This window comes from Pezoporus occidentalis, unplaced genomic scaffold, assembly GCF_034315485.1.
Source record: "Pezoporus occidentalis ecotype Australia unplaced genomic scaffold, CSIRO_AGI_Poc_V1 ctg7, whole genome shotgun sequence".
Classification (NCBI taxonomy): Eukaryota; Metazoa; Chordata; class Aves; order Psittaciformes; family Psittacidae; genus Pezoporus; species Pezoporus occidentalis.
Genome location: NW_026916052.1, coordinates 8,984,563 through 9,011,144, shown reverse-complemented (window position 1 = coordinate 9,011,144; position 26,582 = coordinate 8,984,563). Strand labels below are relative to the sequence as shown.

General features: G+C 40.5%; 1 protein-coding gene across 8 annotated transcripts in view; it reads right to left on the bottom strand.

Annotated features, from left to right (window-relative positions):
* GRM1 (glutamate metabotropic receptor 1) overlaps window positions 1-26,582 on the bottom strand; it is a 177,611-nt gene that overhangs the window by 46,276 nt on the left and 104,753 nt on the right. For all 8 annotated transcript variants that reach the window (XM_062641944.1, XM_062641942.1, XM_062641943.1 and 5 more), the window contains exon 4: window positions 18,004-18,239. In XM_062641944.1, coding sequence (XP_062497928.1) covers window positions 18,004-18,239 — 236 coding nt within the window. The remainder of the gene's footprint in view (window positions 1-18,003; window positions 18,240-26,582) is intronic.

Genomic DNA, 26,582 nt, shown 5'->3' with positions numbered 1-26,582 from the left:
AACCTGTGCACTGCCTTCTTCAATTCACATCACCTTCTTAATAACAAGTGTGTTCTGTTCATTAATATTGTATAGCTGAATCAAATCCTCACATCCTGATGGTATAAAGAGGACTTGTCTACGCTGCTGCACTCATTACCATAGAATCATAGAATCATAGAATGTGTTGCATTTGAAAGGATCTTAAAGATCACCTGGTTCCAGCCCCCCTGCCAGAGGGACACCTTCCACTAGACCAGGTTCTTGAAAGCCCCATCCAACCTGTCCAAAGGGAAGTCACAGGCAGCAAGTCAGATGAGTGAAAGTTTTCTGTATGGAAACATCCAAACACCCATCTTTTTCATCCCACAATCAACGGTAGAGCTACAAGAATTTCTGAAGTTCTGTTTTCAGAAGTAAGTGGCTATTTTCCAGGCAATTCCAGATGTAGCTGACTGCCTATGAGGGAAAGACAAGAAAATGCTACCTGGTCACCAGAACAAGCAGGGCTGCAGGCTTCACTTGTTGTGGACTGTCTCAGTGACCTTGCTGTCTCTATGTGCAAGCTAATGTGACCACAGACCATTTGTGGGAAAATGACTTGTGTGTATGTGTGCTTTACCAAGCCAAAGGAGGGTCAGAGAAAAAGAGGCTTTGTTTCAATCTCAATTAAAAAATTATTTTTAATTCTCATGAGACAGAATGATAGGCTGAAAAATTTGTCACAGACCACAATAAATGCTTCATTCAACATTCAACAAATAATCCCATTGTGGTAAATTATTGTTTCTTGTATGTCTTCTGCTCCCAGGAAACCAGTTATTACATTGTATTTCAACAAAAGAGGACCATGTGGGGAATGGTTACCTCTTCACTTCCTACTTCGGTGTCTGATCTTTGCAACAGGGAGGCAAGTTCAAGAGGTAGCTGAATACAGTCGAAGAGAGGAGAGATAAGACATACAGGGAGGATGTAGAAGAACTATCAAAAAAGACATAAGATAAAACAGGTAACTCAGTTCCCATTGTATGTGAACTATTTAACTGGATGAAGCTCTACTACTTCTCAGGTAAGTGTGAAGAAGGATGTGTCATTTAAGGAAAGGCATCTTTCCTTAACTGCCTCTTGAACATCATGTCACCGTATAGGAAATAGCACTTTCTGTAGACTTGCAAGTTGCTCTGCCCTTTGGCAAGAAGAGAGGAAGCAGAGCTTTCACTGGGACACCTAAAAGGAAGGAATATCTTAAAATATGCAGGCTCTTCACCAGATTCAGAACATGCTGATAAGCATTTAGCATCTTACAGTACTCATGAAGCAATAAATGGAGTTCACAGCATTACAGACTTCATTTTCAGGATGTCATTAACCACAACAACCAGAAAGGTTTTGCTTCCATTCTTCAAATCATTTTTGTTTCCCCAAGAAAAGAGATTCAATTCATGCAATTACATTTATTTTTCCCTGAAAAGCTAGGATACAGTTACAGTTGCCTGTTGAGATACACTGCTATTTTCTTTCTGATTATGGGGAAATACATGGGTCTTTCAGATACTACTGCTTTATTGCATCTGGAGAATGTTGCCTTTTAACTGGTTTGTGTACTTCTATTCTTGTATTAAACTACAGAGAGAAGTGAAAGCCATTAAAATATGAGTATTCAGCAGAAGCTCCTCAAATATTTGCCCTAGAATTCTCTATGGCATTAACAGGATGCTGATTGCAGCAATATTTATATGCAGTGGCTTATTTATTTTCACTAGCAATGTTAGTCAAATAACTAATGAACCTCCTGAAATAAAGTTGATATTAGACTTATAAGGGTTTTGGGGGGTTTTACTTACTTTTACCAACATATTTCACAGGTGTCAACTCAATGGCGAAGGGAAACCAAAGCATTAATTCAGCTGTCAAGGCATTTCAGAAGTCTAACGCCTAAACTTTAGAAGATTACTCCCCTTTTTAGACATACTATACACGAACAGTATCTTCAGTTTACTTGTCTGCTTTGGTGAGGATGCTATATTACTCTTCAGTGTTTGAAAAGAAGTGTCTTCCTTTTGCCTCTCCTGGTGTGTCGGAAGAAGCGGGGAAAGATTTTAATTAAATTTACTTTCTTGGTTCTCCATATCATGTTATGTAAGCACATTAGGGTTTTAAGAGCTTAGTGTCAAAGACTCCAGAATGAGGCTGGCATACACAAATACAACAGTGCCACAGCAAAGCAGAAATATTATGAGAAGAAATGACTGTACAAGCTGCTGACTCACTCATTAATCAGATGCAGGGGGACTCTCAGTCACTAGGCACTGGGCAGGAGAAAGGGGCCTGAGCAGCTCCATGCCAAGTCTGAACATTCAGCTCCAGCCCATTGAGAGCAAAACAAAAGGAAACTGATCTCTGACTGCTCCTGTATTTTCCTCTCTTTGCTTAGCAGACACAAGAGTCTGAAGCTCACTTCCCCTCCCTACCCTTTCTGCTTCTCTCCATGGACATTCAGACTCACACAACTATAGAACTCCAAGAAAAGCAGATTTAACATGTAAACACCAAGTGGCAATGCACATAACTCATGCTCACACTGTGGGAGATGACAAAGCTGTGTTTGAATGTGCCTGTGCCCAAGGGAGCAGAAACAGCTTTCGTTTTATATCTCCTTTCTAGTGAACCAAAGGAGCTAAGCAGGAGATAAAACTGTCGTTTCCCAAAAGCTGGCTGCAGCATCAAGGGAATGCAAAGACTCGGTCTGCCATATCTCTGTAGGTGGCAGTGCTGGGGTGAGCTGTCAGAGCACGTCTGGGTGAGATATTACATATTCACAAGGACTCCTAGCTGATGTGCAGTGCTGCAGCCTCTCTCTACCTTTGAAAGAGGCTAGAGCAAAGCTGGAGGCCTTTGCATCAGCTGGCAGTGTGGCTTTGCAAGCACTGAGTCACTGGAAGGGGAGGCAGGTGAGAGCAAAACAGGCTTATGGTGGAGAAAAAATTCATTCTCCCCTTTTCCATAAATCTGCATTGTCTGCTCTGTCTCTTATGTTGGCTAGCAGTTAAAGAAAGGACTCAAAGGGAAATACAATGCAGCACCTAAGGGCCATGATAACAACATAGTTGTCCGCTGCCCCAGGAGAGGGCTGTCTAACTTCCTTCACTGGGCTACCCTTAGCAACACATAGTTCTGTATCAATGAAGGTTTGCAATCTACACAGAATGCCCCCTTGCATTTATAATTATTATCTGCGAGAGATGAAAGAAACCAGTCAGAGTCAAAAAGTTGCAAGAATATGTGCCCACAAAAAGTTTTTATAGCAACAGGAAAAAAGAGTAGGAAACTGGATAAGCAGAGAACTTCCTCTACAAATTAATATATATAAGCACATGCTGTTACATGCAGGTCTGGAGAGATCCACTTAGAGCAGATGGCTTGACAGAAGCTTACCAGCATAACAGAGCTTCTTAACAGGATGACACTACAGCCTGAAGTCTCTGTGTTTCTTCCCACTGGGCTAAAACTCTTCATAAGGAATTTTACTTAAGAAAAAGCCAAGGGTTTATGGTCCTATGAGGATGATTTGCTGAGAGTCTTTCTCCTCTAAACAAGCTGCAAGCTGGTATTTGAAACCTTTTCTGTACATACCCACTGCTATAAGCAGTGAAAAGCTTGGCAGGAAATTTTAACATTGCTTCTCTTTGTTGCTAGTTTTTAGTGGAATAATCATGATGAAATAGCTCTGCAGTGAATACTGTGTTTAATAAAATAGAAACTGAAAGATATATAAAGTATGTCTCAATGCAGTGTAAAAAAAAAACCAGTCCTCTTCAAATCAAAAAGATCTATATCTGTGATACTTGTATGTGTTGTGGCAATGAGATCAGCTTGAGAAATACAATTCATAGAATGTCCAACAGTGAAGCAACAGAACCAAAAATTGCCAAGAAGGTTAAGTTTTAAGGTTATTGATTACTTCATTTTGGCTATTATCTTAATTTCTGTTCTTTGGAATTAATAGACTGGAAAACAATAGAGAAATATAACTGTCCCTGTTTGAGACAAATCAATTTCTGTACCTTGGACTCCCAGGAAAACACAGTTCAGTATCAGTTCAAATGGTCTGAAAAGAAACATGACTTTTCATGTATTTGTGGCATCCCTTTTATGGCTGAATACCTGTGCTAAACTGGGACTGTAGTTACAACTGCCGTAATGCATATAAAATTATGAACATTCATTATTATGCACATTCAAATGACGATGTTTGGAATTATTTCCATAGTGAAGTAAGTATGTTGTAAAGATATTTGAGCTATTTTATGATCATAGCTTAATATGATCAATATTTGGCCCTTCTAGCTTCTGGAAATTCATCCCCAAATAAAATACTGTGATCACCTACTGGAAGAACTGACCAGGAATCTGACATGAAATGACAGTAGCTTCTTAGTACCTTCATAGGCAATATTCAAGGCTTGAAACTAGAAATCAATAAAATTCTGTATGTGATTCTGGACTTGGGGGACCCACCGTGTTGGAAGCAGTTTACGCTTTTAAAAAATCTAATTCAGATAGGACATAACATTCAATGACGTGTTCATTGTAGAAAAAGGGAACATAAAGGATAATCTGAAGTGATTCCAGTGACTTTCTTAGAGACAGAAGGTAATTATTATGAGAGCTTGACAAATAATTATTATGACTAATTTGTTTTCCTTAAAAGCTGGACTGTGTACAAACCGCCTGCAAAATGACCACAACATGTTCTATTATTTATTTGAAATTATTATTTAACTTCTGCAGCAAGACATTATTTCTCTGCTCCTATTTTAATTAGAAATGAATATTTCATCTTATAAACAAGAATAAAATATGCCAGCTGATTTTTTTTTTTTTGTTCCTCGATTGAATGGCTTGCACATGTAATCAGCAGACACTGATTTCAAATCCCAATACAGTATTTGAAATCTATCGTTTCATTAGCTGACTAAAGTTTACTGCTGACAAAAGCATTTAATGGTCAAGATCAACTTTTGCATTGAAAGGACATATTTCTGTTATTCTAACAGAAAATTCACAATCCAGGGGAATGGAAAAGAAGGCTTTTGCCCTGCCTGATCCTGGGCAGAGGTCATACTCTCATCTGGCATCAAGATCCCCCAGTTCCAATTTATTCTTTGACTTTGATTCTATTTTGAAAATATTTTCTCTTCTTTTCTTCTGTCCCCTTTCCTGGGAATATAACAACAGGGAATTAAATTTGTTACACTTACTGTGTATTCTATAGCTTCTTCTGTCACCCTCAGTCCAACAACAAACCTTCTCTGAACCTCTTTCTCAGACTCTGTAGGGTCCCATAAGTGCCCATGCTCCCAAAGCCTCAGGCACCTTATAATACCTTATTATCACAGAGACCTTGGATATGCCTGCTTCTCTCACTTTCTTTACAGACTTCCTCCAGTGCCATCCTGGAGACCCAGTCTCTCTCAGGACAGAATTCCACAGAGACCATTTTCTACATGACTTTAACTCCTGCGGAGAAACAATTAAAGAGAAAGAAAGCCCAACCTTCACGCTTCCCCTCTCTGTCAAGTAGCTACACAACCTTGCTACCTTATTTGCACACTCCATTAAAGACATATTTAGAACTCCTATTCTTAACAGATCTATTATTTGGAACAAGTCTAGCGGATAATGAGTTTTGCTACTCTTACATGAGACAGGAATGAACATCCTTGCAATCTAATTTCTTTAGAATGTAAAGAAATATTTGCAGATTTTAATGTTATTTGGCTAGCTTTAATCATGCTTTCACTCCTAAAGAAAACCGCAAGCAAACAAACAAAAAGTTGAGTCAGATACCCTTACAGAGATCCTGTTATAACACACAACGCAAAAATGAAAAGCACGGGAAATAGGACTGATTAAATTCCAAGCATCGTGCTTTTCATATGAAGCCCAAGACTTTATCTGAAAGAGACAGAACTCAGTAATTGTGCTGCAGCTTTCAGAACATTAACCACCTTAGATACTTAAATTAGGAACCTGAATACATATTCAGGCACCTAATTAACTGACTTGATTAATACCTGAACTAGCTGCTGTTGACTTCTATGGGAATTATATGAGAACAGTACCCTTAAAAATCAGGCCAATTTATCTAGGTCTCAGAGCATGCACTTCAGCAGCCTAATTTTGGATATCTTCATCAGAAAATGCTGGTTCAGAGTTGAAAAGAAAACCCCAACCTTCATGTTAACTATATCATTATCTCTGAATGGGGCAAAGAAATTAGTAGAAATCTAGTCTCGATATATGTTAGAAATTCAGCACCAGGACAGCCCCCAAAACTATTAGGGTCTTTAGATCAGAGTGAAAAAATATGATGAAAATAATAATTACACTGTCCTGGGTTCAGCAGTAGCAGTCATGTTTTTTTTCCTTTGTGGTAGCTGGTGCAGTGCTGTGTTTTGACTTCCAGCCTGTGATCAGTGCTGGTGATACCGATGTTTTCAGTTGTTGCTAAGTGATGTTTACCCTGACCAAGGACTTTGTGAGGCTCATGCTCTGCCAGGGAGGAGGGGAAGCTGGGAGGAAGCAGAGACGGGGCACCTGACCCAGGCTAGCCAGGGAGGTATTCCATACCACAGCACGTCATGCCCGGGGTGAGGGGTAACTGGGAGTTACCCGGAAGGACACGGGCTTCTGGGTGGAACTCGTTTTCTTGGCCGGTGGTATCGTATTCTCTTCCCTTGTTATTTTCCCTTATCATTGTTGTAGTTGATAGTAGCGGTGGTGATTTGTGTTGTACATTGGTTGCTGGACTGTTCTTGTCTCAACCCGTGGGAGTTGCACCCTTTCGATCCTCCTCCCTGTTCCTCCGGGAGTGGGGAAGGGGAGAACCCCGGTGGGGGGGGGACACAGACCTCGATTGTTGTCAGCTCGGCACCACTCACTGGGAGTGAGTGAACAAGTTACCTGACTGGGTTTAAACCACGACATACACGTATTCATTAAATCATGCTCTCTGGAGATCTGTGTTCCTATCTACCATAAAGACAGCAAATGGAAGAAATCACATACAGTCTTTTCTGATATGGACATGAGATCCTGAGAGCTTCGAAGATATGAGTCAGGACTTCATGTTAACAACAGACCGAGTGCTCCCCTCATGGTAGGATACCAGTCCACGGCTAGCTGGCACAAGCTAGCTGGCCTAACTGGTCTTTTCCTATTTCAGATTCCAGTGGTTCTATACAAGTCTGAGGAACAGTCAGGAAAGATATCTAATATTTATCACACTTCAAAACACTACTGATTTAAGATGGGTTTCAGAATTCTTGCATGACAATGTACCACCCACCAGCCAGTACTATTTTCTTTTTCTTTTATTATTATTCTAAAAGAACAAACCATTTCTTCCACACCTCTGTTTTCAATGTTAAAGTGGCATTAAAAATACCAACATTAGCCGCCCAAGCATAAATCAGTATGAAAACCAATGTGTCTCACCTCTGCAGAAGTATATCTCCCTCCAAATTAATCCTTTGCCAAGTTCACTGTTGTTTTTGCATTGTGGGTTTTTTTAGTATAGTTTGGTTTGTTTTGTTTGAATAGACCATATCCTCACATCAGAAACCTTCAGTCTGAAGGCTAGTTTCCTGGAACCACATGTCTGCATGCTGATAGCGTGGATTTCACAAGTGCAATGTGAGTAATTGCTGCACATCCAGACTACACAGCAGCCCTGCAGCCATGTAATTGCTCTCAGGGACTCCCCTTGCTTCCCACAGTCTAAAGCAGCTGCTGAAGGTGCTCTGGTAAAGTGGCTTCTGTCACCCTAAGTAGTGCCTGCTTGAACCATGTTATAATTTAGCTGAGAACACTCACAGATTTTGGTTAAATTCAACGTAGTTTTGAAATTATTGTTAGGAGGATACAAATATTTGCTTGTAACCATTGCGATATGCAATACATTAATTGCAAATATACAGATCACAATCTACTTTATGTTCTCCTTAACTGGACATACGCCTAGAGCTGTGTTCAAGTACATTGTCATAGAAAAGATTCATTTTAAAGCTATGCTAAGATTAGAAGCTTCTGAATGACGAATGCACTAGGACAATGCATCTCTGATTAGCAGCGAACTAGAGCTAAGCAAATCAGAAGATAAAATAAATGGCCCTAATCCTTATTCATACATTAAATTCAATAGAAAAAAAAACAGAAGCAGTATGCTTTTGAATCTGAAATAATTTTCAAGGTATTCATTTTAGTATAGCTCCTTTTTTCCTGGGTATAGCTAAATGTGACAATGCAGGAAAAAAGGGCTATTAGCACAGCCAAACCCAAATTATTCAAGTACTTGAGGGCACTTGAGATCTCACAAGAAAATGGGACCCTGTCATGCGAATTTTTAGACAAAATAAACCTGGAAAAACAGGCAGAGTGAACTGGTCTTTTCAGAAAGTAGACAGTACACTGCATAGCATGATGTGTAGAGTGCTTTGATGAGAACAGCCCTGATTTTCCATTGTTATATAGCTGAGCCCAAATGCAGAGCTAAATTAAAGGTTCAAACTTACAGGTTCCTCCAAAGCTCCTTTCTATTATATGAATCTCAAAAATCTGAGCTGAAGGAAATCTTTGGAAATTGACTTGTCTCACACCTTGCTGTGCTGCAGTGGCCCTCTCTGGCTCAGTCAGCAACACAGCCTACCTGTAGTAGCTGCTTTCACTATTTTTAACTAGTTCCCTCCACACTAGCAGACTCCTGTGCTCCCCCAGACCTCCCAGTATGAGTGGGAAAACAAAAGTTTATTCTGGTGGTGCTGCTCTTTGGAGCACACATCTTCCACCAGGTTATTCTCCCTGTGTGTACCAATACAGCTTATTCTGAGTAGGACAGTTTGCGGTTTGTATGGTTCAAGTTTACCTACTCATTCTCACCATTTATTGTTCTACACTACTACTTGCCCAAGACCTATTAAGAACCCCCACATTTATTTTAAGACCTTTATTTTTCAGAACATATCCTTGCACGCAAAGGGTATCTCTAGTCTGCAGCTAGACCTGTGTGAGTGAAAGAATCATCTTGTGGGTTTGTGCCTACATGTTAGCTTCTACTGTGTCTCCTCTGTACTTGTATTTATGGGGTAATGCTACCGTAAAATTGGAAACTGAGTTTTAAAATTTCCACCTACAGGTAAATAAGGAAAGTGAAGATAGGATCTAACAAAAGACCAGAAAGTGCTGACAGAAGGCAGTTGGCCTTGTTTTCAGGTCAGTTACCTGTTATTTCATCTGGTTTACTTACTGACCTGGTTAAATGCTTATGTATAGGCTAAGTGTTCTGATGCGTGACCTGCACAAGCAGTTGATTTCTAGGAATAAGTTAATTAATTTGTGTGCTTTCATCCTCATCATGCTATTGATACAAGTTCAAAGCACCTGTGGCTGTCTGAGCAGTCAGGAGTGCCCGGTTGCTCTCCAGGCACAGGAGATAGGAGCTCCAGGGAGGCAAAAGGGAGCATGATTCATGTGTCCTGTTCTTTTGCAGCACCAGCAGTTTACTAATGTAATGGAGAAGACTGAATGTTACAAGCCTACCTAAGAAATTACTTAATCCCAGAAGTGGAAACTTTGATTGTTAAAAGACACAATGGAAAATGTAGGTGTAAATACTACATTCAGAAAGCTTTTGTCGTATCCTGCTGTAACACGTATGTGTTCTGCAAACTGTCTTCTATGCTATTTACAAAGATGTGTATGTATATCGCTTCTTTCCTTCATTTCATGATGATCTCATTTTTACATGGATCCTAAAAGGAGAAAAATATTTATTGTTATTGTATTCTGATAGACAGCTTGGTTTAGAAGTATCTCTGGGACCATAAAATTTTAGATAAGTGTAGCTGCTGTCTTCCAAACACAGAAATAAGAACTTAGAAGCAAATGAACAAAAACCTGGCCATCTTCTCTGAATAATTCATATGATCTATCACAGATAAACACATTATTAATCTTCCTCTTCTTTAAGCCTTAAAAGCTGTCACCTTGTCTGGGAAATAAAATGAGACTACAGCTCTCCTGTCTTATCTGCTGTAAAAAAGCCTCGACTAAAAAGTGTAACAACTAGAGTTCTTTCAGACAAGTTGTCTCCAATAGGCTTCATTCTAAGTGCCCATGAAATTGAGATAATTTTTTGATCACTACTGTGGGGTGGCTCCTAGGGTCTCCTGCCTCATACTGAGAGCAAAGACAGTGACACAGGACTCAGCTCCTCTGCTGCAGGGAACTAAGTATATATACAAAGTATATAATTCAGTGCGGGAGTTACGGAGGGTAAGTTGCAGGATACGTAAGGTAGAAGCTATTGACATGCCATGACATCTTGAAGAAGTTATGGCATGTCAATAGTTCGCTTCCTTCTTCAAAATCTTAGGAATATGTCTCCCTATATTCTGCACAAGTGATTTACCAACAGAGACTGATCTGACACAGTGTGACCTCAGGCTACTGTCTTATTTTGACCTGTTGTAGCAAAAATAGCTCCTACCGTAGGTGAGTTTACTGACGCAGTCTCATGGAACAGGTGGTCCAAGGGGAGCCTTGCAGATGTTGAGATTAAAGTAATGTTCTTAGAAAAGCACCTATGAGCACTTCTGATACTGCAGAATGAGCCCTGATAATGTCTGCTGGATGTAATTTGTCCACCTTGCACATAACCTGAAACACTGATAACCACTCAGATCAACTCTCACTAGAAATGCATTCTCCCTTTCAACAAAGTGTAGGAAAAAAACCAAGGACATGTCCTGGACTGCTTTGTCCACTGATGAGAAAAAGAAGGACCCATGTTATCTGATACAAACCCATAGAAACTAAGAGAGGTCTTGAGAAAAAAAAAATAATCCTTGAGTAAGCAAAACTCTGAAGTGCGTTGCTGATGGACTGGACGTGGTCTGAAAGATGTATTATCCAAGTACGAAACTGTCTAAGCGTGGGAACAGGCCAGTCATCAGTCTTCTGTCTTCCTAATAAGTACAGTCAAGGAGAACTTCACAAATACAGGAAAACAAACATCATGAGAGGCATGAGTAGACACTCTGTATATCTTCTAAAAAGATATTATTATCCTATGCCAGAAAAAAAACCCAACCTCACCAAAACTGTAAGGACTCTGTCTAAGTCTGGATGAGATAAAACCTGTTACTTTTTTATGAGTGGATGGCAATGGTGACAAACACTTAAGGATGCTTTTCAGAGAAAGAGTAACTAGAAGCAAACGGGTCAAGCTGGCTCCAGAAACATTTGCTGAAATGATTTGATTTAGTAGCTTGGGTATAATGTCCCACCAGCATAACTGTACTACTCCTGTACTTGAACTGGCGCTCTTGTAACACTGCTCTGCTCTTTGTATGTGCTGCTGTATGAGTCTCTGATACCTAAAACTCTGCTGCACCATTCTCATCTCTTTCAAATTATGACTATACCAAGCAAAGTGAATAATTCAAGGTCTTCACAGTGACAATACAATCTATATTCCCTGCAATTTTTGTCTCAAGAAGTATGACACTGCATTATTCATACCAAAGCATAAACGCCTTTTCTGGAATGCTTAGTCTTCCTCACAAGCTCTTTTCTGCTACCCTTACTATGCTGTACCTATGACTTGAAAAGCTGTGAAGATATATGCTGGAGATCCAGGGTGCAATGAAAACTTAGGTCTAAGCAAGTTTGCTGATGCAGAAAGAAGATGGGAAAAGATACAACTTCTTAGAACCAAATTTGATACAAGAATATGGTGGCCATACAGATCCTTGGCAGGAATGAAGATAAGCAGCATCCTGGGTTGTATTGATAGCAGCACAGCCAGTGACTGGGGCATGTAATTGCCTCCCTACTATCGCCACCATTTGCTTTGCACACACCAGGCTGCATCTAGACTATTTCACTGGGTTCACAAACTGTGAACCCCAATACAGAAAGACACAACCTAAAGCATATTCAGCAGAGGCCCATCAAAATGACGCAGAGCTGTACTCCTTACTCTTTGAGGACAGGCCGAAGGACTGGGGCTTATTCAGCCTGGAGAAGAGATGGCTGCAAGGGAACCTTACAACAGCCCCTCATACCTGCGGAGTGGTTATTGAGAAGAGAGAGGTTCTTCTTGGTGAAGCATGGTGGGAGTACAAGAGATGACAGGCATAACTTGAAAAAAGAGAGGTTCAAACTGGATATGAGACAAAACCTTTTCACATTCAAGCAGTGGAACAGGCTGCCCAGAGAAGACGTACCACCTTCTTCCTTGGAGGTTTTCAAGGCCCCAGTAAATAAATCCCTGAGCAATCTGGTCCAAACTCACAGCTTACCCTGCTCTGAGCAGGCGGTTGGACTGCAGTCTCTCTGAGCTCCCTTCTGACTGACTGATTCTGGGACTCTGGCTGAACTCAGACTGATCATTTGTAGTTCTTTTCAATCAAAACAGGAATTAGCAGATAAACCAATCGTTATGGCATGACCAAGGCATGAGTAAGCAACCTACAGGGAGCTTGGATCTACTTTGGAAAAAACCCAAACAACTACATTTCTTGTTCTTGTCCACCACAAATACATTCACTGATAAATAATCCTCCTCAAAGATCAATTGAATCAATGCTTGAATCATGAATTGCCCAGTTTGCTTCACTTTGCTCTGCTGAAAAATGTCTGTGTTGATTGCCTGCCAATGTATTTTGTTGTCCCAGCAAATGAACTGCTGTGAGCATAATCTGATGTTTGCATCAGTTCCACAACCAATTCCGTAACTGTCTCTTATGGTGCAGAGAAGCACTCATCAAAAGTCATTTATGTAAACTACAACCATTGTATTATCTGCCACGAGGTGAATAAAGCATTCTGTAAAACAGTAGTCAGACCTCTGTACAAGTGTTTACACTACTCTGAATTCTATACCATTTCTGTGAGAGTGAGACTGGCATTTAATTCTGGCCTGTGTGGGCTCAGCAAGTCCAGTGGAGAAATATTTGTCACTGTAGTTTTGTGGAGAGAAAACCATTTCCATTCAGGCTATTTCTGTCAGATCAGGAAAGAGAAAACATCCTACAGAACTGCTGGAAGGATACCTGAACTGTGTATGCCTGACATGCCGTCTATCACCAGTCTACCATTTGCTGTCAGGGTACAACCTCCATACAATTTCCGAAATGCAGAAAAGCCTGAATTGTCTGATGAACAGAAACAAGCTGTGACTACTGCTTGGGCTGTGTGCTAAGGGAACTTAATGTGAGATCCACCCTGATTTAGGTAGCTTCTTAGTATCTCCAATTCAGAAACAGATTTTTTAATTTTTTTTTTTCTGTTTGTGCTAAAACAGTCTGATCTGTCCTGACTTTTCATTTGAAGGGTATGAAGAATGCTGTGAAACCACAATGAGTCAGGGGTCCACGCAGAGTTGCAGGATATGCTTTGTTTTCTAAAGAATGTAGCTTCTATGTGGAAAACACTGAAAGTACCATAGTGGCATGGACAGTTCATGAACTGTACTGGAAGTGGTTTGGGCCTGCTATCCTATCAAGGAAACTACAGGTGAATGTTCATGACAAGTATCTCTGTTCTACTGTGCTGTGTTGACCTTGGCTGGCTGGCAGGTGGCCACCAAACTACTCTCTCACTCCCCATCCTCAGAAGGACAAGGGAGAGAAAATAAAATTAAAACCTTGTGGGTCGAGATAAAGGGGGATTTAATAAAGAAAAGCAAAGGCCATGCATGGAAACAAAGAAGAGCAAAAATATTCTCTACCTCCATCAGCCGGTGGTGTCCAGATACTTCCTGGGAAGTTGGGCATCAATATGTAGTAGTTTCTTTGGAAGACAAATGCCCTAATAATGAATGCTCCCTTCTGACCCCGTCCTTTCTCTTAGCTTTCCTGGCACAGCATGACATTATATGGTATGGGAACTCTGGTCAGTTTGGGTGAGCTGTGCTAGCTATGACCCCTCGCAGCCTCTTGCCCACTCCCAGCTTACTGTCCTTTCACAGGGAAGAAGGGGAATAAGAAGTGGAGGGAGCCTCCATCGTCTACAAGCACTGATCAGCAGTGGCCAAAACACTGGTGTGTTATCAACACCTTTCTGGCTGTAAATGCAAAGCACAGCACTATGAGAGCTGCTACAGAGAAAGTTAACTCCATCCCAGCCAGATCCAATCCATCTACATACAAGAAAGTTTCTAAATGAAAGGCTTTTGGCCACAACATTAGCAAGGAATTAGTCAAAAACAGCTCCCAACTCATTTGGCCACCACCCAAGTGTGAAAGGTAAGTTCTTCAATTTTTGCAAGCAGGGATAATCCAAAAGAGCAGTCACTGCTACTCTTGATGACTATCTTCTTTTCCCAAGAATTTGTGCTACTACCACATAGACACAGGTCATCCAGATAAGCTATTCTGAAAACATGGAAAATTGTTAGGCAACCCACAGACTTCACAGAGTAGAATGCCCTTGGACTTGCATCCTTCCAGTAGTACTTAATTCAGAGAGAAACTTTCCCTCCCGCAAAATATACATGTATATTCCGATCTCAGCGGAACATGAGCATTCCTGAAGGACATCAGTCTTCTCAGGAACTGAATAAGGAAATTCAAGCAGTAGTTTTTGTCATTGGAGAAGGGAGATTTCTAGGAATGGGCTTTCCCTTGCTTCATAGACAGTCTGCAATCCCAAGCTAGTGCTGACTCAACAGCAACAAGGTGTGAGAAATTGCAAATGCAGCAGCTATAATTGCTTGAGAAGAAATCCTTGCCTATCCATGAATGCTAAAAATTGAACTTTACATTTCAGTGGCAATTCTGAATAAATCACTCAGTAAAGTGATTATGTTGTATACGAGCAAATTATACTGGGCAGACAGCAATTGAAGATTCTCAAATACAGACTTTGCCATTAATCTCCTTTTCAAAATGGATATTCTGAGTCTTTTAAAATTAAGGTAGTTGGAGAACAACATTTCCTTTTCTTTTGTTTCTGGGTGCTCCTAGGCAACCTACTGCTGGGTAAATACAAACACACGATGCTCCCTTAAATATCACAACTATTTTTGTCCTTGCTTTTCCTTTTCGTTAGTTTCCTGAGATGCTGACTCTCCAGACATGGAAGATGAAGTTGAGCAGTTTGCTGACTTTGAAAATTATGGGTCTGCTCTGTTCTCAGTAAGGACTACCAGTGCACTTCTGGAATACAGAACAGATCAGGCTCCAGAGATGGTGATTGCCCATGCTAATAACGTGCAAGGATTCCTGGGACCACAGAGGATTCAGCTTTTTCCATAATGCAGGACCTTACGTACCTTGTTACAGGAATATTGATGGAATACTGTGAGGTAAGAGTGAAAGCTCTTAGATATAATGGAGTAAAGGTGCTTGATACCAGTATTGAATACAGATAATTTTGCTGGGGTGATGCAGTAGTAGGAGAAATACTTAAATCTGCAGTACTGCAAAGAAGTCAGAACTTTGTCTACTGGCACTTTTAATGGATTTCAAATATTAGTGCTTATTATTTATTGAGCAGCATGGATCCTTTCCTTCAAGTTTGTGCGTGGAGATACTTTGCGAAAGAGGGAAGAGTAATTCAGACTCCTTTTTGCAGAGAGTTTGCCAAAAGGTCTGCTTCCAAACCTGTGAGAGGTAAAGGCAGTGGTTTCTTAGCACTGTCTACTATAACTTCTTGGAGAGAAAGGCTCCACCAGCAAGCTTTGAAGCTGCTAGCATTTGAAATTACATTCTTAACCTTGCAGAAAGGTCAGATAAAAACACGTGCAGAAAATTCTGGTGATGCCAGACAGTCGCCAGTCAGATTTGTGCAGTTAAAAAAAAAATAATACAATATTTTCTTGCCCCCATACTTGCTGGAGACATGTAGGTCTCTTGATTCTGTGGGTACACCACTACTGGGAATGGATACTTCCTGGTGCTTCTGTTTGGTGTTTTGAGATGTTTATGAACTTCTTCACTGTGTGTGATAAGTGTTTTGAGATGTTTATGAACTTCTTCACTGTGTGTGATAAGCCTGAGGGTTATTCACTACCAAATTTAAGAGCTGATTGTTTCTCAGCAAAGCCTAAGAAGTATTGCACATTTTGAGGCTTCATACAAAAACTTAAAGCTTTTTAGAGGAAGAAGTCTGGGTGACTGAATTGTGACTATTTACTGTCAGAATCTACCAATGTAGACAAATGGGCTTGTATTCCACTAGTATTATCAGAATGTAGTGGTTCATGTCTCTAATACCTGAAACTTTGAGAAGCACAGAACATCATGGCAAGAATGTAATAGTACCTCTGCAGCGTCCTTTCCAGTGTCCAGTGGCTTCAACCCTGGGATGTCCCAAGCCAGTCTGGGGTGGTTTTGGTTTAGTAGGTATGCTTGCTTGCTTTTCTCCATAAATTGGTCCTCATTAATTTTCTTCCATGAATTTATTTAACTGCTTTTTTGGCTCAAGTACAATTTTAGAATCTACAGCAACCACTATCTGAAAACTCATCTGCACATTCAGTGCAGAAGTGCCCCATCTCAATCATTTTGAACTTTCCAGCTGGTATTTGCCTTTGATGCAGCAGATGAAGAATGACTATGCTGGTTCAGACTAAAGTTTTTAGTTTCATAACTGAACAGAGGCTGTGTAACAAACTAGCAGTGTTTACAACAGCTGCAGAGATTCCTCTGAAGGAGACCGTTTTAGAGAGTATCAGCATGAAATTTATGTGAATGGAATGAACAAAGCAATGTAATTTAAAGTTTCTTTTCTTAAGAAGGCAGGCTATGCATTTGCACTGTGCACCAATCATTCAACCCCTCCTTAGTAATCTTTGCCCTTGTTTGCTTATATTAACTCCTTTGTCTGAGCTGAAGCAGTCTCAAAGCCAATTAAATCTATATACCATAAATCAACATTTTGGTAGAGTCCAAAGCTAATGACTCCTTTGAGTAAAAAATATCAGTATAAATTCAACATTGATTTAGCCCATCTGTCTTGCTGCTAGCCACCCAGCACCCACATGGGCCAGCCTGTCTGCCCATCAGCACGTCAAAAAAGTTTTGAGTCAGTGACAACTGGGGAAAAACAAAAGGTAGTGTGGAAGCTATTGTTAAGTGTTACTAATGGAGAAAGGAAGAACTAGGAACACTATGAAAATTCAGCTCAGGAGCACATGAAAACCAACTGAGATTATTGCTATTAGATAGAAGAGGTGGAGATGTAAAGAATAGGACAGAAAGCCAAGGGAAGCCAGGCTTTGTTAGTTTTCTTTCTAATACAATAACTTCCTTACTATTAGAGTGTACCTTTTTGACTAGAAACATTTGTAAACTACAGACAAAATATTTGAAAAAAAAATACTCAGCAAGTATTTTACAAAAATCTCAATTTACTAATAAATTACTGAAATATTTTGGTTTACTTTCTCAGATTCTACAATGGAAGAAAACTTGTCTATGCACAGTTACACTTCTTTTGCTATAAGGTGAGATCTACTTCTATCTGTAAGACAGTGTGGGTTTTAGATGAATGCTATATAGTGGAAACATACTATAAGCTTATTATTCAGCTATTCAGAAAAGCTGACTTCAGAAAAAATACTTTAAATTTGTTCCTACTTTTGTCAAAATTTAATGGTTACTTATTTTTTAAAAGCCATATTACAAAACTGGATACTCTTGTCAGCCTCAGCATAGGCCTAAAACATGAAAAGGGAACAAGTCACTCTGTCACACAGCAGAACTAAATTGAGAAGAGGCTGTGAAACCAGAGCCGGACATACTCATGCCAGAGCTGGGATTTATATCTGTACAATTTGGGGTTGGCACTTTTCACTGGTGATTTATACATCAAAAAAAAACACAACAAAAACAAAAACAAAAAACCAACCCAAAACCAGCCAACCAACCAAAAAAAACCCCAAAGCAAAACAAAAAAAAAGAACAACAACTTTTTGCCAAAACAGATTCAAAGAGGAAATAGTTGACAGGTTACCAGTGCAGTTCTTCTGGAAGTTGGGGTTCTCTAGTGGGTGCCCTGGGATGCGGCACTGAAATCTGTGCTGCCAGAACTCAGGAAACCAGGGGTTGCGGGTGTTGGTGTCCAGGCGCAGCTTCAGGTAGTAGTCGTCAAATGACAAGACCTCTGGAGACTGCAGTTTGATAGTGATGCCTCCATTTGCTTCAGGTTCGTAACCTTCAATGACTTCATCTCTGTCTGCCCAACCGTCACTGAAAAGAGGCAAAAAACCCACTTATTACACAAAGACAAGGAGCTTCTTTTAATAATGCAACCAGCCAAAGGCAGGCCAACATCCTCAGAAGCAAGTGATTTAGGGGAAATCTAAAGGTATATCTAAAAGTCAGGCAGAGAGGGAAAGAAGAAAGCGCAGTGATGGAGACCTGTAACGACCAGTCTGACTGATTTCATACAGAGTCCTCATTAACTCATCTGGAGTGATGAGGACTTACCCTTTTCTCTCTGGAAAAGGGTTTTGGGCATAGCTTCTGTTGTCTTTGTGACTGAAAGGATTCTGCCTTATTTAGGCTGTCTTGTAAGGGGTGGAAATGGAAAGTGTTAATATTGATGGAAAGGAAATCATGGAATGAGCCAGGATCCTCAATGTTTTGCAGAAGAGATATCAGCACGTGTGGATCACAAAGCTAGAAGAGTAATTCAGACCAAACATAAAGTCAGAAATACACTGTATTGGGAGAGAATGGAATATTCAATAAAGTTGACTAAACTGAAAAGAAAACCAAGTTATTCACACGCTGCATGGGATGTGTGCTAACACACGCATCTTTTTTTTCTTTATATTTTTTTAACAAATAATGCTTTTCTATTTTACTTCTTTTTACTCAGTAAGAGATACTTTTAAAAACCTGAAGGTAAAACTCTTTCATGACAACATTATTTTGTAGAAATCCTATTTTAACAAGTTCAAACAAAGTCCATTGGGCTTAGCATCTGAATTTTAGTTTAGTATTTATAACACGAAGTCCATTGATTTAGTGTCATTCTTCAGTTCTTATTAGGGTCCCCTAAGAACACTGCTATTACAGTCTAATTTAAGTGCAAATATAAGTTGGCTATTGCTTAATTTTAACATGCTAGACATGTCATGGGAGAAATAGATTATTCTGGCACTTCAGATCCAGCTCCATCCACTCAGAATCAAATCAGTGGTACTGCTGCAGTGAAAAGCAGACAGATAAAGCAGTTGTAGTGGCAAAGAGCTCAAGGAGAAAAATGTGACAGAGCACTAAGACAGAAATCTCTGATTCACCCAAAAGAGGCTTGCATCCTGAATTTCAGACAGACTGAAAAAAGCCTCTTACACAGAAGAGTCGTGGGGTGGAGGACATAGCAGCTGAGGGCATTTATGAGACACTCAGCAGGTGCCTGGGACTCCACATGGAAAACAGACAAGATTGAAGTAGCAAGCTGTCTTGTAAGTAGCAAGTCCTAGTCAAATAGGTGTAAAGTGACTATGTGCTGGGCACATGTGAGTCTTTGGTCCCTAGCCACCAGAATGAACAGTTGGCTGATTTAGCTGACAGTTATATAAACTGTTGCATCTGAGCCGTAGGCACCAAGGAGAAAACAGCAGGTATCCATGGAAATCCTATGTACTGAATGTTTTCCATATGAGACTCACAACCCAGGCCTCTATTAAAGGAAGTTATTTAAGACATGAGACATCAGCAGCCTATCTAGTGATCAACAGATCCCTTTCGACCTGGGCCCAGGGACTAACAAAGCTATACTTCAGGATGGCATTACATGGCACCTTTGAGCCAGGATTTCTTCTTTGTTTTCACCTTTGCCAAGGCCTTGCAGTAGAACGGACCAGGGCTTACAAATCACTGACCAGTATCTTCATACAGCCAAGCAGGATGAGATACACATGTATGCATGTTGCATCTCACATGTGGTATGAGAGCAGAGAGCAGGGCTTGGCACAGAGAGCAGGTCAAAAGGAGGGAGGCAGTGATGGCTGGAGTCCCATTGCGGAACAGGGGTGGGCATGATGTGGTATTCCAAAGTGACTCACTCCACAAGGCAGTTATCTGCTGGGTCACTTCTTCCCACAGCCATCAATGCAGGCCTGCTCAGCTCCTGCTTTTGTACCTGTATAGCCCAAATGATAAACCACGTAGCCTCAGCACAACAGCTGCACTTGAACTGCAGAATTCAAAAGCCAAAACTTGTCCATCCATGCTCCCTGCCCCAATAGACTTGAGTTTTGGAGACAGAAAAAAGCCACAGCTCATCCTCTCTGCATCCCCCCACTCATCAGTTGTCCACATGCTAGGAGCAGCTAGTAAAATGTTCTGTGAACCCTGACTGCCTCATGATAGACCACGGTCTAGGCAGCCCTACAAAAGTAAAACCACGAGAATGACATTTTTGGTTTTCACATAATTCAAGCCATAAACTAACACAAGAGAAAAAGACATCATATTTATTTCTTCTTATGTGGGAAAAACTGAGCAAGAGGTCACTTTAACAGCACAAGTAATTGAGTCTTAATTGCATGATTACTTCATTATTTGTCACAATGTTTACGGCTCGCAAACTGTATACTCAAGCAGAAATATTAGTGAGTCAAAAAAAATAAGTAAATCAGGCCACTTTTTGCAAGACTTTCTAGAAAGAAGCTAGTTTCTTTACTGCTTAAATTCCTACCAGCCAAATATTTGAGTGAATTATTTCCTATCCTCTGTAAGCTTGGCTTGGAAAATTGCCACATTCACTTGGAAGGCAAAGCACAGCAGCTCTGCAAAGGCAAGAGAAAGTATATTTCAAGTTCTCTGAGAGCAGCTGATAGAAAAGTTCCCCTAAATTGGAAGACAGATTATCACCTAATGTTTCTTTGTCCCTTTCTGGCACCAAATGCTTTTTGTTCTCTCTTCAACTTCTTCAAATTGTTAAATATGGCTGATACATGAAATCCATTTTGCATACAGAGAAATGTGAAGAAAAGGCACTGGAATCAGAGAAGTTCATATGTGTTGAAGTTTATATGGGAGCTTTGCTCTGCTTTGCGAAAAAGAGTCCTCTGGTCTCTTAGGGGAGCCCTGCCATCCTGGCAGCTGCAGGCAGGCTGTGCTGAAAGCTGCCCTAAGAGGGCCGTGCACCCCTACCAGGAGCCATGGGAGGATTATTAGAGATTATTAGATTCTTGTTATAACCTCTATGTTCTTTTTTACTGTTTATATAAGAAGAAGGGTTGTCTGGGAGCTGTGCATCCTTAGTGCCATATGGATAACTGGATATTGTTTCAGAAGACAATGTTAAAAAAAAAATCACATTTTTAATGCAGGGCAACAGCACGAGACTGAAGTCCAGATGACAGCGTGCATGTCAGTGACAGAATCACAAGACCAATAGCTTCTTAAATGGAAAAAATGGAATCTCATTTTAAAAAGGCGGCACATAATATTCTTTTGTTCTCAGAACTGAGTACTTTCTACCTACTTTCCTTCTTTTATCCTGCTGATTTGCAATAGCACCACACATAGCATTTGTTGCAAAACTGCCTTTCTGAGTGCCTTTCTTGCAGATTTCAGGAAGTGGCCAAAAATTATCACCAAATCTGCCCTCCCTGATGAGTGTCTGCTGTAGGTTTTGTGTGACAGCCTGGTCTTGAAACGTGACAGGTATCTTGTGCAACAGTTGATCTGAAGCTCTGTGAGGGGGCTTAAAGTGTGAAGACAGCAACAGTGAGGGAGGGAAAAGCACGTGGGTGTCAAACCAGCAACCACTCTGCTCACGCTTAGGAGAGAAAGAACTGCTTTTGTTATGTTTCTGTGGTGTTTGTCACAATCAAAATGGTCAGTGATATTCTGCAAGCTACTCTCAGTACAAGTCCCAGTCTGGTGGCTGACATTCATGATGCCAAATCCAAATTTCAACTTTCAATCATGAACAAAAATCAGGCAGAAAAAGAGAAAGCCCAGAGCTACCCCATCGAGCTTCTGAAGTCCTATCGTCCATTATCACAGGTAAAGTTGGAAGAAAAAAAAAAAAGCAGCTTTTTTTTCTTAACCAGTTCACTATTCTGTTAAAGTGTGACAATGCACATCTCTGAATTGTGGCTTAAGTACCGTAGCCTCCCTATGTTTCCTGACATGCAGTCACATATGTTCTTGTGATTCGAAACACCAGGAGAAATGTAAAGGGTCTCCAATTTCCTCTTTTCCAAACATGAACACTGTCAGCTGCTTTTCACAAGGGCTGATGAGACAACCAGCAATCAGGCTTTCTATTTTCATCTGCTTAGGTCTTAAACTACGCAACAGCAGCTCTGCTCTGTTTCCCAGAACAGCACCCAGAGAATTAACATTCCAGATGCTTTTTCCAAATAGGTAAACAAACACTAAAAAGTACACATGGTATTGTTCATAGGGACTACCTGCCCATGATTACTGTGGGAGGTGGCATCCTTTCGCAAGTAAAATAAATGAAACATGTTTGTCAGTCACGGACACTGGTAATTTGGTCCTTGCACCTTGTAAGGTTTGATCTGACCACACACTCCTCTGTGTGGAGGGCTGCATCATTGGCAGCATTGTCGCATCACTTTGCATTAGCTGAGGTAATGTTTTCTTAAGAAGTCTGCATTAATGATAAGACTTTCCTTTTCTGCTGTATTGGCAAAGTCATGAAATATAGAAAAGAAATTAAAATCAAAAAGCTCCTTATAAATTCTATCAATTCTATGCAATAATATATATATATTCTACACAATAATCTTCTGCCTATGGTAGATACTCTTGTCATTGTAAAACCAAATAGATCGATCATATTAAAATAATTTCCATCTTTTTTTTCTTTTTTTGGACAGGTTCTGTTCCTGGGCTAGTAGGTATTTTTTCCACTTCAAAAACAATGTTACATATAGCCATACCTATGTAAATGGAAACACTTCTTCTGCACTTTCAATCTTCTCAGGAGTTCCCTGCAGATATCTCACTCAAGTAGGGTAACAGGGCACCTGTTGACCATAATTGTCACACAAAAGGATCACAGTCTGTATTCTTGCCTTTCTTTTCTTTCCACAAAACTAAAGCCCATGTTAATATACCTTCCTTGTCATGTTGATACACATCCCCGTAGAGCACATTTCTGAATGCTGCTTTACCATTGCTCTCAAGGCTGCCAGCTGGCCTGCTGTTATGCTAAATTTCTGTTAGACTTAAATATGAGGACAGCAACACTCAAAGAATTCAAAATTCAATAATGTGCTATGCCATTTTGTTATATATGTCAATACTTCTATTTTTAATGGCAATTATTATATGCTGGATTATATAAATAAAGGGTTGGACATTCTAGTTGGAAAGTACTTTGTGCAAAACCATCTTGCTGTATGGTCCTCAGCCACTGCTTATTTAGCTCAGACACTGCTTATTTAGAGGCATTTCAAAATGTTACAAAACCCTAAATAGTGATAAGTGGGGTTTAAATATTTATTATTTGGTTCTGATAGATGCCAGTGCTGTGGATTTCCAGAGCTGGTCGGACCTGGAAGCCTTCAATTGTTTTCTCTTTTTATATAAGTCTTTTCTGACAGCACCCCACTGGAATATCCAGCAGGGACTCTCCTGCCTGCAAGCAGGAGTTGTACTACTGTGATGGCCTCCTGCCTGCTCTTCTGGCAGAATGGACAGTAACTCAGAGCTCACCACAGGGCCAACTCAGAAAGTATCACTGTGACAGTGATAATTTCATAGGCAGCTGCACAAAAAAAATCAGTGTTGATACTTGATACGAGCACATGTGGCAGAACCAGGCCTGGAGTAATTCACAACAGTACTGTAGCTGACTGCTCAGCTGCTCTCTTCTGGGAGTATACTTTTAAAACAATTATTTCATCAGCCTGACATACTGGAAAAAAAAACATGGTTAGCTTGTTGTGAAGGAGGACGGACTTATTCTCTGGCAACAAGGAGCTCTACCAGACATTCAGTGCCTGTATAATACATGCCTCAAGCAGGAGATGCCACGTAAAGAAGATTGAAACTGTCCGGTATCCACAAGTCAGCACATGGCAAAGTGACTTTCATGTTTAGACCTGTGCATTATCAGTCAATCACAGCAGTCACTATCGTCAGCTGCAAGGTGCCAATCATTACTGTTATTGAGCATTATTTCAAACACGAGAAACAAAAAGCCATTTTCACACTTACTCAGCTAATTCACCAGTACTACATGTTTGCATTGAAGGGCAGGAGAGCTTTGCCAAACCATGAATTTCTAAAAAGCACAGCTTTACTTCTACGTGTATGACAAGTCTTGGCAACCTTGAGATAAGTCCCATGGCTACAGATAAGCCTGTATCTCACTGCTAGCAAGACCAGGCTGAAAAGATCTACACTGTCATGCTATAACCTGAGACTTGCTGAGCACTGACCAACCTCCTTAAAGTCAGAAGAATCAAATTCGCTAGATTTCCCCGGCTGAAAGAAAAATTGAGGGCCCAGTAGTTTTGCTCCTGCAGACATGGATGGAAGTAGGCAGGAGTCATCAGCTTCTCGAGCTGCCTGTCTTTTGCAGTAGGCATCACAAGGTACTGCGGGACTTTTACCTGTTCCATTTCCCCAGAAGACTGAGCCTGCCTCAAATGTGCCTTGAATTCCAGCCTCTAGATTTGTCCTAGTTGTTTGCTTTCATAGGTCAGTCCCAACAAATCAGCTGAGAGCAGCATGGAAATATCAGCTCTGCACACTGGAAACAGGAGGAGAAAACCACTGAAGCTCCTTCTAGGGGGGCAATGGAAAGTAAAAGAGAGAGAGAAGATTGCTGCCTTAACAATCTCCCACACACACAAGAGAAGGAACAAGAGAAGCATTTGGTGCCAGACTGTGCAGTTACTGATTTTAGACTTACAAATCACACAGTGCTACTATGCCACTGTGGGTTGTAATCCTGCCATTGACTAGATTGAAAAGCATGTCAGCCCTGGTCAGGGCTTGGGCTGGACATCACTAGAGAGCACCAGTGTGATTCAGGAAGAGACAGAATGATTTATCAGCCAACCCAGCTCCCTTTGAGGCAGCTACATGGACCCATACAGTTTCCAACTCTAATGTCCTACAGGTGGTGCTATTTTCTGAGATAAATTGGAAGATCAAGTTTAGAATAATTCCCAAGGCTACTTTCTACAAGCACGTTGTCATATTCCTTTGTAAATTTTCTGTTCTTGACAGGTTCTCTTTCATAACTGTGCATATGCAATTTTTTGCTTCCCATCCATGACTACTGAAAGAACACAGTCACAGTATCACATTAGTTCTTACATTTTACACAAGCACAAATTGCTGCTGAGGGCTTCCAAATTCTGTTTAGTGAATCAGTGGATTTTTTTGAATGAGTGACACTCTGTGAAGAACCTAAGTTGACAAATGGTAGGTCATTATGTTTCAAATGATTATCATTCACTTTTGTGTGAATTTTCAGACTTTTTGCACCATTCATTTAAAAAATGTAGATTATAACCTCATGGACCATGATGGATTGTATTTTGCAAATATGTATTTAGAAAGGTTTTAATTATCATATGCAGTGCATATATTTGCATGCAATTTACATAATGCAATTTAACTGCCTATCATGCAGGCGTTATCTTGGGGAGTCTTTACTGTGAAGATTCTTGACACGTTTGGCATGTGCAGCTTTTTGTCAGTGTAGTTGCCACTTTTATGCAGGAAAGGTTTTACCATTCTCAAGGGTGCACTATGGTGCATATCTTGGAAAATCAGCAACCATACATATATTCTCTAAGGCAATAGCTGATTTTTCAAAAGTTGTACACATGCTTTCACCCAAGAATAACAAGTGGATTGAATCCTTGCTCTGCATATTTGAAATTCACAACGCGAGACATCATGAAAGCTCAGTATCTTTTCCAAATGGAAGCACATGTGTAGGGACAAGGAGAGTATCTGATTTTAAACAAACACTAACAAACAGAAAGCCTTAATCTTATCATTGTGCTTCATTTAAGGTGCTCCTAGGCTCCAATATGTGCAGCCAAATCCAAGTTTTTTTACATCTTATTAACACACCCATATCTGAAAATAAAAAGGTTTATCTTTGCTTCTCTGTATGAATTCCTAGGGACTTATTTTATCCCTTGCTGCTTCTGTGCTACAAATTAGGTGCAAGAAGACTCTACTGAAGAATGAACACGGATAGTAAGAAGCAGTTCCTGCCATGGAGAACTCAACTGCAGTCCCTTTTCAGAGAGGATAGTTAGAAAGTAATATTCTTGTTAAGACTTCTATTTTGCATGAAAGTCTCACTGAGCTCTTCTCTGTGGAACCATACAAAGGCATAAAGGGGAACAAAGTGCTTCCTACCCCTACCCCAGTGTCCTGGGTTCCGCAGTAGCAGTCATGTTTTTCCTTTGTGTTAACTGGTACAGTGCTGTGTTTTGACTTCCAGTTTGAGAACAGTGTTGGTGAAGCCGATGCTCTCGGTTGTTGCTAAGTGATGTTTACCCTGACCAAGGGCTCTGTGAGGCTCATGCTCTGCCAGGGAGGAGGGGAGGCTGTGAGGAAGCA